We start from the raw sequence: 10657 nt of genomic DNA on the forward strand, positions 1-10657 counted from the left end.
GCAGCGCCCAAGGGGGGGACGGTCCGGTACCTCACGGCCCCCAGGGTTTCCTACCCAGCAGGGGGAAGGAGCCCCGGGGGTGGCGCAAGCTTGTTTGTGGGATGGGATGAGGGGGGGGGGGCGATTGCTGGTGGAGGAGGCGGGGGGCTGGAGAGGAGGATGTCGCGGTAGGACGGCCGCGGGAAGCCGCCATAGGAGGACGAGTCAGATCCGGAATCGTCCAGCCACCGGACCTGCTTGCCTCGGCCGCCGGATGTCCCCGTGGGGAAGAAGGGCTCCATGCAAGGGGAGAGCTTTCGGGACGGGGAGGGGGATCCTCCCGATGCGGGGTTGGTGGTCACCGGTGCCGGAGTGGCCGCCGGCGAGGGGTGGTCGTGGGGACCGGGAGCGGAGCTCAGCGGGGAGCGCGGGGAGCGGAGCGGAGCGAGAGCCATCCGTCGAATTATTTGATTTATAAACTAAATGTCAAACATAAATTAAATTCTGGTCGGTAATACATCTTATTTTCGGCCGATTGCAGATATTTTTGTGTTTTCCCACTTCTCCTCCCGTAGATGATAATAAGGGTCTTGTTTCGGAAAGAGATACTAAGGGCTCCTCCAAATTAGGACCTCATGGAGTTACTTACAGGTAACAGGTGTTGTTCAGCTCATGCTTATTGTATATTTCACTTCTGTGGTTATTTAATTTTTTTGTCTAATACGTATTTCCAATCCTCCTGAAGGTCAGTTTTTGCAGACATTATCCAGATGGAGGATGTAAATGAACTCTGTAAACATTTAATTCTAGCATCAAGACAAGCTGCCGAAGCATTTCTGGGTATTGTTTTCTATTCTCTATAAAAACTATGCTAGTGAACTACGACTTGAGATGTGATTTGTAAGATAAAACACCACCTGCAGATATCATGGTCACTACCCGGTGACAGGGACTTTTAGTTTTTCTTTAGATGACTTGCTGATTTCCAAGTGTTGGGACTCTGGGAGGGAATTGCATTGTTCCTCCACCAGCTGAAATTATGCATATATATTAAAGTACAAATGAAATTTTGATAGTACAGGTAACTCTGTACTAAGTGGACGCCTATCAGTCCAAATCAATCCCCAAATGTAACCTGATACTCCCCCTGTTTAAGACTTAAAAAAGGAAAATCAAGTTAAGGCCCCATGCAGTGTTTAGTCAGTATCTCAATCTTTTTTCTACTATCTCCTGTATTAGACCAATCAGCCCAAGGGGCTAGAATCAGTGGCGGACCTACGACCTGGGCTGCCCAGGCTGCAGCCTGAGTCCAAGGCCAAAATTCCAATGGTGGTTTAGGAAACGTTAGTCAAATATCAAAGGACAAACACATACAAGTTTCTACTAAGCTGGGAGCAGCCCCGGTCCTTAGCAGTTCTTGGGTCCACCCCTGGCTAGTAGGTTGGTTAGGTGTTAGGAGCCATAGGGTTGACCAGCTGGATAATATTTCATAAAAATAAATATTAGAATTTCCAAAGCAATTATTTTGTATGCTTTGTCTCCAACCACAAACCACCACAAAAGGGAGTAGAGGAAGAACGCGGCAAGGCACCAGGGTTCATCTAGATTACCACTTTGACCACATGTCAGGCAGTTGTGCCTTCTGGACTTATTTTGCCATACACTTACTGCAAATGATTTCAAGTGTTATCTACCTTCTGGACTCACAGTTTATTCACTTCTAAGTAATTGCCACCAACATTTTACAAGAAAGATACTCACCTTTCATTGATCATCTGAACTGTAGTATTCTTTACTGATAAAAGTCTCCAAGTCCTCACTCTTGAGATGGGCATCTGCAGATATTGAACTTTGGTTGCTAACTTTTGTTAAGTGCATTTGCTTGATAATTCTTTGATTAGTGCATATTATATATACTTTGTAAACACCTTACCGTGATATATTTTCTCTGAAACTCTAATTTTTCAGATTCAGGTATTACGGAGAACACCAGCACAAAAAAGTTGGACCAAGCAGAAAGTTGCCTGTCCTCCAGAAACTCTGACAGGGAAGCAGTTCAGAAAGGACAGGACATACATGCATATTCACCAGAAAGCAGTTCTTATGGATGGAACGATATCAACAGGCATATGTCTCCTGGATCCCAGGTATTGATGTGTGATGAGCATGATGCTGTTCTCCAGTCGTCAAGAGCTGAAGATGCAATTCGCTCAACCATGATACAGAACTTGCCAAACATTTTCATAGGGCAAGAGAGGCGTGTACTGACCAGTTTCCGCGACTGCCTCTGTAAGCTCGCAAACTGTGGCAGAGTGCAAGGTTAGTCTTGCACACATAATGACCTAAGCTACTGAAGCATTATGTATTTTGTTTTACTATCTTTCCATCTTCGGTATTTGATATGGCAAATAGTATGGAAATAAATGCCTTTTCTTTCAACAGGAGAGAAGCTATCTTCTATGGGGGTGTTTGGTTCCCTTTGCTTATTTTTATCACGTGTCACATCAAATGTTTAGGTATTAATTAGGAGTATTAAACGTAGACTATTTACAAAATCCATTATATAAGTGGAGGCTATCGGCGAAACGAACCTGAGCGAATCTCATGACGTAATTAATCGCATCATTATTGTCAAATCATGGACTAATTAGGCGTAATAGATTCGTCTCGCCGTTTAGCCTCCACTTATATTATGTGTTTTGTAAATAATCTACGTTTAATACTCCTAATTAGTACTAAACATTCGATGTGACGGGTGAACCAAACCAGGCCTATATCGACCAAGCGCCGTTCTAATTAGGTGCTAGGCTGCTGCAGCTGCAGCCGCAGCCAGCCCACCGAACGAGCTCGCGCATCACCTCCTCCATAAGAACGGTTGGAGGGATATCCAGGAGCAGGCAAATGAATGAATGATTCCTCCATCCTCCTGTAACTATTAGTGACGCTTGACTTTCCATTCCGTGGAGAAGTCTCGGAAAGGTTCCCAAATTGAACAGCAAGGTCGAGCAAGCATTGCATTTCACGAGAATGGCGTCGACAAACAAAGACTAAGTACTAACCCTACAGAGTACCGTTGGTTCTAGCATAATTTAATCCATGATTCTGATATGTGAAAATGGCGTTCGTTTCAGGAGAATCTGGTCTGTGCTGAACGGTTCCTAGACGTATGCTAGATGCTAGTAAAAACGTTTTCTTAGTCCTGTACATTCTTGAGTTGTGCCTCTGTAATATAAATAGTTTGCCTAGACATGCGTGGATCTGTTCTCCTATATCTGAAGCCCATGTAATCATATCGCCTGGTTGTCCTACTACTAATTAATCCATGGAAAATGGTCAACACGGAACCGCGGGAAAAATTCTCTCTTGTGAGGACAATGTTGTAAAATCGTGAAGTCTTTGTGACAAGGGCGGATGCCTTTGGTCTTTCAAAAAAAGAAGAGCTGGTGCCTTTCTCTAGTCTTTTTCCGGCATTCGAGTGCATCGAGAAGGGTAGTTTGGGAACCATGAACTTTTCATCTGGTCATTTCTCCTATAGATGTAAAAGTTGTACCAGCCTTTCACTTTGTACCCTCCAGCTCCAATCCTCCATGGTGGCTTGCTGGCCTTTGCGTGTGCTCCTACAGTAGGATACGCACATGGCTGGTCGCCCAACGCCTGGACAGCAAACGAAAGAGGTATTTACTGCGGTTCCCGAAAAGGTTAACTAGCAAAGTAACTGCCACCGACGTTTTACAAGGAAATACGAACTCTCGAAATTCTTGTTTCTGTAATACTGAAGTTTCAAATTTCGAAGAACCAGCAAACAACCTAAACCTGAGCGAGAGGTTATGGACATGCCAGACTAGAAAATAAAAATGATAAGTGGGCGCATATCCACAAACCGACCTTAGCTCAGTTGGTAGAGCGGAGGACTGTAGTGTAGGCAGATAAATCCTTAGGTCGCTGGTTCGAATCCGGCAGGTCGGATGTATTTGTTTTGATTTATTTTTCCTGTATTTGTCTTTCTTGATCTTCCGGACTCTAGTCTGCATGGCAAATAGTTTTAAAAAGCTTTGTAGAAAAGCAAATTTCATTAGCAAATATTTTTGCGCAGCAGGGTGGTTTTGGTGAAAAATGGTCTTAAAACGTTTTTGCAGGAAAAAAGAGAAGATGCATGTGACCCAGTATATTTTTTGTTTGTTATTGTTTCATTCTTTGCAACAGGCTACTTTTGATGTTGCTTATTTGCCATTGCGAAAAAGGGTAATTGTAATATATCATGATTATCTTTCAAAAAAATATATCAGGATTACACAGTGCTATCTTGGTTTACAAAATAGATGAGTACTTTGACTTTAACAATGCATGCTTTGACAAAATAATTTTCCCCTTGAATTTTAGTTAATTAATGCAGTAGATTGCATTGTCATCAGATTGCTACATCAAAAATACTTTAAAAACATCGTAGATTTAGTTTATCCTCATTTATTTTTGGAAAAAAAAATCCACGGCCAGACTTTAAACAATAAAGTCAAAAGTTACAGTTGTTATATTTGTAAAAGGAGGGAGTAATATACATTTTACTAGCAATCAAAATGTTAAGCAACTCATTTAACAACTTTTCAACATGTAAAAAGACTCCCCGGCTACTGTGACATGTTCTCTGAATGTTCGACTTGCTATGCTAGTTCCCATTTGAATTATTCAGACTTTTATTTCCCATGTAATTGAGCTGCTATATGCCTACAAGAGCCCATCTGAGTTAATCATTTCCTTTTTTAAAAAAAAGACTTATTAAATGTATTTTTCCTCCATGTACCCAATGTTTTTTTAGTTCTGATAACTGAATACTGCTAAATTCACACAAGAACAGGAAAGCCAACTCAAAATAATTGATTCTTATTGCTCATCTCCAACCAACAACTGAAGCATGCACAACCACCACCGGAACCTCCCAGCACAACCAACAAATCCTTGCTTTCTTGCTGGTAAGACGGCAGTTTCTTATCATGCCCAGCATTTCTTTGCTCTAGTTCTACCTCTACTCCTAACTCTCTCTAATCTCTATGGAAGCCAAACCATAATTACAATGATATTGGTAGCTAAAATCGCTCAACGGTTGGCTTCTATTCCACTTAAGTCCTACTGCCGACGCAGTCACCCAGCTTATGATGGTGGGAAGAACCGGTTGAGGTTGAATGGCAGGTTGTAGAACTCCTCATTCCGGCTGTCACCGCGGAACGTCCTGAACCTCGCCCACCAAGGCATCCCGCGGTCCTTCGCCCTGTTTCTCACCTCCAACGTGTTGTCGAGGATCACCGAGATGATGAATCCTACGGTTGGGGGTGAGGAAAAGATGGTGTTGATGAGGTCATTGAACTGCACATTGCACAGAACAGTTTAGTTCAGTTCAGAAAAGTTTTCTGCGTCCATTCATTTTCAGCTTATACAAGGTATTTACAGCGAGCAGAAAAGGGCTACATAGTACATACCCATCCGGCTCTTGTGTGTGCTGGGCTATGCTGAGCGCTTATTGTAAACTGGAAGAAGTACTCTGGGATGGAGATGCCAAGGAAGAGTGAGATGCCTATGATGAAGAGGTTGCGCATCGAGTTCATGTTTGTGAACTGCATAAAGGAGAGCCCCACAGCACCTGAAAACAAAAGAGAAAACAGAGGCCTTAGAGAGATAAAATCTTGTGAAATAGCAAAACCAATAACAAATTATTAACAGAAGAGAGAAGTTTTCTTTTGACATCTGAAACTGAAAGTTCGTACCGACATAGCCAAACAACACGCAATATATGGCGGCAAACAGTGTGAATGGGATCGATGCGAAGAGCGCTCCAAATCGCCCTGAAATTATGAAATGTGTTCAGAACCAGAGAAAGATTGGTGAGTATATTGACCTATATTGAAAAAAATATTCTACCTAGGATGGAGAAGAAGATCATGAAACCAGCAGAGATCTGGATCACTCTTCTGCTACCAATCCTGGTTGATCCTAGGAGACCGACATTCTCCCTGTTTTGGGCAAAGTAACATACATGAAGTTAGGCCTGGCATGACACTTGATAAAGATCTGAAAGCAAACTTGGTGTGACAGATTAACACACTTACACAGAGACTGTAGAGCCGCTCACAGTACCAAATAGACCGTCGAATAGCAGACCAATTCCCTGAATTTTCACATAAATCAGCAGAAAGAGGAGAAACCAAAAATCATCTTCTCAATAGAGGAATCACCAAATTTCTCATTGTTTCCTAGTGTGTGACATTAACTGACCTGCCATCCAATGCCCCTACTCAGGACAAACGGTGGTGGTGGCGTCGCACTTGCCAACCGGGCAGCAGCCATAAATGCTCCAGTAGACTGCAATGTTCAAAATATCGTCAGACAAATCAGATCAGCATAATGTTAACTAACTGCATTGTGTAGCTACAATAAATCACATAGTAGTAATGGAACCTTACCTCTATTAAGGACACCAGCACGGCAGACATCATACCGAATGAATGATCTGCACTGAACGTCGGTGCACCCCATTGCAGTGGGTATGGAATACTGATCCTGAAGAATATTTTTGATCAAGTTATTTTGAAGTGTGAAATAGTGAGAGGAAAACGGAGCACTGGTTAAGGCATTACTAATCTACTGACCATGGTGCAGTTGTGATGAGATTGGCACGGTTGGTGTGGCAATTGACCTGGGTGAGCAGCGAGCTATGTTTGTATGCCCCGCTCACAGTGAGGATGTGGGCATATACCCAGACAAGTGCAATGGAGATGAGCACCGAGAACCTCTCCAAAATCGGAAAATGGCGCACTGGCACATGCTTCAGATATTGGGAAAGTGTCACAAATAGGACGAGCATCGGAAGACCAATCTCCACGCATTTTCCAATCTAAGAACAACAACTCGATTGATTAGCATTAGGGATGAGAAACTGATGATACAGTATAGAAAGAATACAGTTAAAATGCTCAAGTATGCTAGACATTAATTCAAATGGTTCTAATGAAGTTGTTGAAAGATCCCATGTAAATATAAATGGTTCTAATGAAGTTTTTGAAAGATCCCATGTAGGAAGCATATATTCTGACAGTACAAGCAACATATTACCGATAATGAGCATATAAATTTTCAGGAAAAATAACAATTCAACAAAGTGATAACATTTGTAGATTTTACCACTGGGAATCCTCTCTCAAAAAGGCCAAGCCCCGCCAGTGCAATCACTGGAACCATCCCAAGTGGGCTGAAGAACCTGCAGCATGGACATCAAACAACATTTAGATCCTTATCGTCAATCTGAAGGTTTCAGGCATTTGCCATTACTTTTGGCTAATTTGCACCCATGGATTACTATATTTCCATATTGCCTTTTCCCGAAAGTGATGCCCACTTCTCAAACCAAGAAAGCATAGTGGATCATCAAAGGACCCAGGGCAAGTATAAAGAATAAACAGGATATAACCTACTGATTGATCATGTGCCCCTATTGTCAACACATGTCATGCCAAAAGTTGCACATACAAAAAAAGGACTGTTAAAAGCTCCCTTAATTGACCAAAACACTTCTCAGTTTAATGAGCACTTGCCCATACAAGTCAAGAAACACTAAATGACACGGTCAAGGAATATTTGAACAATTGGATCACATGAAAATTCAATTTGAACTGGAGGGACGTGTCTGTACCTGGAGCATACCCCCCATAACTGGCTGTAGCCAAGTATTATTTGAATGCAGGAGGATATTATCAGGGCCCCCTGTATGGCTCTCATTGTCATTTTGAACCTCTGCAAGAAGAGAAAACATGTTAGTTGTGGGCTTGTGGCATTGAGATGAATTGTAATATACTGATTAGCTGAAAGGGCAAAATTGTTTCATGCTTACTGTATGGTCATCAGCAATTTGCATCAGTGAGGGGTCACTGATTATTGATATGACCGGGATTATGAATGCATATGACCCACCGATGATGGTAGGTAGACGAGTTCCAAACAGAGTTTGGAGCATTGTATTTATCCCAGTCACAAACAGCACTGTCTGTACCACCAATGCCTTGTCATGCTGGAAGTAAACAAACAAACATGTACCAATCAGGATGGACTCTATCACTAAAATAGTAGATAAAAAGATCATAATCCAAAAGGATGAATTCTGTATACACGCAAGGGATGAAATAGTGTGAGCACATTTTCATGGCACAAGATAGATATATCTTTAAACATAAAAGATGCTAGATGGAACAAGAGACAAAATTCTTTATTAGTTTCAAACAACAGGGGAAACAGAGCTGTTAGTTCTGTAACAATAAACTCAACCAGGAAAGCGCTAAACTACATATCAAATGAAAATAACATGAGTCATGCTGACTTCAAAGACAATGCTCTCTGTGCTTGTAACTGACATGGCCAGTGTAGAATCAGATCTGAATATTGAATTCTAACATTTTGTTTCAAGATACAGCAAACGACATAAGGCAATCAGGCACGACATGAGATCATCTATAGGCAACAACGATATTAAACCGTGAAGGGATTCTTACGGCATTTCCTCCCATGAGGGGAACCAGCATGGTGGGGATCATCACTGCCGTCCCAAGGCAAAGGATGAAATGCTGGAAGCCCAGCACAACAGCCCCTCCTGCGCCATACAGGAAACACACAGATTAGTGCCAGAAAGACAGAACACAGTTAGATGAATGAATCCTACAAGCCTAGGCACTTGAGTAGTACTAGTTACCCCAGGATGGATTGGAGTCTATGCAGTACTCCATTCCTAGCAGCTGGTCCATGGGTGGGTGGCTCATCTCCTCTGGCTTCATGTCAGTCATCTCCATGGGAGGCCCTTCCCCTGCTTTGCCAAAGATGACGAAAAGGAAAACAGCCTCAGGATTTATTCCGTAGGGCAGTTTAGTGAGGTAGGACAGCAGTAAAGTTGCAAGTAAGCTTTAGTGAGCTTTATGGTCCTAGAGCATCAGATGCCACAGGAATTCATTCCCCAGAGAAATAAAGGCCCATTCTTTTTCCACAAAGCTGCGGGAACTTTCAGATGTACAACAATCTGGAAGGGTTGCAAAACAATCCTAATACCTCTCTAAACATGGAATTAGAATTGCGAAAATATGTTTAACGAACGATCAAGAACTTGATGAGCCTGAGCACAACAGAACGGACACTAAATCCACAACGACGGGGAACTTATCAACACGTAACCAACCAAGGGACCGAGAAAAGAACAGCACAAAATGCTCACCAAATCCCGTTGAGAAATGCTACAGAATGCGCTAAGAAATCCCCAAAAGCAGCTGGGCCGAAATCGCCTTTGAGAGCGCTCCTGAATGCTGCGAAATGCCCTCAGATCCACTATGATTCGAAGCAAAACCCAGGACGGGGCTGGATTTATAGGCCTCGGGTAACGGAAACCGCTAATCTTTTGCTGCCAAAATTTTGCAAAGATTTAGAGCGTATGCAAGGGGTTTAGGGGAGGGAGCGTCTGCTTCCGTGCGGAGCGAAGAAGAGGAAAGCTGGGGGCAAAAGAGGGATTACAAAGCTGGGGCATAGGAGAGGGGAGAGAAGGGAGCGGTTGTACATATGGATTGTTTTGTTGTTTGCATGCACTTCATTTCATCGCTCTGCCCGCTGTCTCTCATATTAACGCAGTGGCTTCTCTCTCCTCTGCATAGGTAGGGAATAAATTGGACAGAATGCTTTCCTTGCCACGGCAGAGACTGCATGCGTCGGTAGGATTGCAGGCGGGGCGGGTTCTTATACGAGGCCGCGAACCCGCCCCGCAATATTGCTCTTTGCGATCTATGCGGCCCAGCAGCAAATTGTTTGCGGCCCACCCTTACCCGCATCACCAAAGCCACTGGACAAAATCAGAATCCCGCAGGAACCCGCAAAGCTCTCAAACCTAGCACTCCGCCCCTCTCCTCCTCGCGCAGCCACCGCCCCTCTCCTTATCCTCACACAACTCGCTCTACCCTGCACACCCTGTTGCCGCTAGCCCACCCCGGTCGCGGGCTCGCCGTTCCCATAGCGCCGGCCACACCGCGCAGGTCGTCTCCACCCCTTCTCGTTGGGCAGCATCTGTTGGAATATATGGGCTTGGCCCAAATATTTATTCAATTAAAAGAATTAAAATCCCACTAATAAATACTAGAGAGGTAAGTGCTTAGTACGGGGATTTGAAGATGATCTTTACTAACTTAAATGGTGGAGTTTGAGTACACCTATTGCGAAGTCAATAAAAGAGATTGGCGTGCTACATGCGTGTGCGCTCGCTCGCCGAGCCGGGGCGTGCTGAGCCGAGCCGAGCCGACCGAAGCGACGTGATGCGGTGCGTGAACCTTTTGCCAATAATCAGAGTCATCAATTGAGAGTATTCATTCCAGTAAAAGGTCATCAGAGTCATCAATTGAGAGTATTCATTCAAGTAACGGCTAAGGAATAAACTCTGGAATATTCCAACGGTTACTGGTTTGATTGCTGCTTGATTGTGTTTGATGATAAGGCTGAATCGCACGTGTCCAGGTTCATCCCCCCCTCCCTCACCGCTCGGCTATATAAGGTTCCCTTCCTCCTCCTCCCAGACTCGCACCAAGTAACTCTGGAATATTCCAACGGTTACTGGTTTGATTGCTGCGATTGATTGCCGTGAATTGATTGTGTTTGATGACAGGGCTGAATA

General features: G+C 43.6%; 1 protein-coding gene and 1 non-coding gene across 3 annotated transcripts; one reads left to right on the forward strand and one right to left on the reverse strand.

Annotated features, from left to right (window-relative positions):
• The first annotated feature begins 3859 nt into the window (after positions 1 to 3859).
• TRNAY-GUA lies at positions 3860 to 3945 on the forward strand. Its single transcript is given in 2 exon segments — positions 3860 to 3896; positions 3910 to 3945. It is a non-coding gene; the product is annotated as a tRNA-Tyr (tRNA).
• Positions 3946 to 4826: 881 nt separating this feature from the next.
• Positions 4827 to 9684, reverse strand: LOC101764645 (nucleobase-ascorbate transporter 2). 2 transcript variants are annotated; one of them, XM_022827313.1, is made up of 14 exons: positions 9221 to 9684; positions 8708 to 8818; positions 8511 to 8608; positions 7856 to 8032; positions 7658 to 7758; positions 7150 to 7225; positions 6618 to 6862; positions 6432 to 6528; positions 6244 to 6330; positions 6078 to 6136; positions 5890 to 5981; positions 5736 to 5813; positions 5451 to 5611; positions 4827 to 5291 (listed from the first exon to the last, which is right to left on the reverse strand). In XM_022827313.1, the coding sequence occupies exons 2-14, from the start codon at positions 8802 to 8804 to the stop codon at positions 5274 to 5276; spliced, it is 1386 nt and encodes a 461-aa protein (XP_022683048.1). In that variant the 5' UTR covers positions 8805 to 8818; positions 9221 to 9684; the 3' UTR covers positions 4827 to 5273. The 2 variants fall into 2 exon arrangements, with proteins under 2 accessions (XP_022683048.1, XP_004973341.1); XM_004973284.2 differs by having other exon boundaries at positions 5125 to 5337.
• Between the last annotated feature and the right edge of the window lie 973 nt (positions 9685 to 10657).

This window comes from Setaria italica, chromosome VI (assembly GCF_000263155.2).
Source record: "Setaria italica strain Yugu1 chromosome VI, Setaria_italica_v2.0, whole genome shotgun sequence".
Classification (NCBI taxonomy): Eukaryota; Viridiplantae; Streptophyta; class Magnoliopsida; order Poales; family Poaceae; genus Setaria; species Setaria italica.

What these genes read in the sequence shown, in the direction of transcription:
- LOC101764645 (XM_004973284.2), bottom strand. Translation starts at nt 8,804, where the DNA reads ATGGAGATGACTGACATGAAGCCAGAGGAGATGAGCCACCCACCCATG. An exon ending in TTATGGGGGGTATGCTCCAG is followed by an intron (nt 7,226 to 7,657) that starts GTACAGACACGT and finishes TCCATGCTGCAG; the next exon opens with GTTCTTCAGCCCACTTGGGA. An exon ending in GTAGGGGCATTGGATGGCAG is followed by an intron (nt 6,137 to 6,243) that starts GTCAGTTAATGT and finishes GTGAAAATTCAG; the next exon opens with GGAATTGGTCTGCTATTCGA.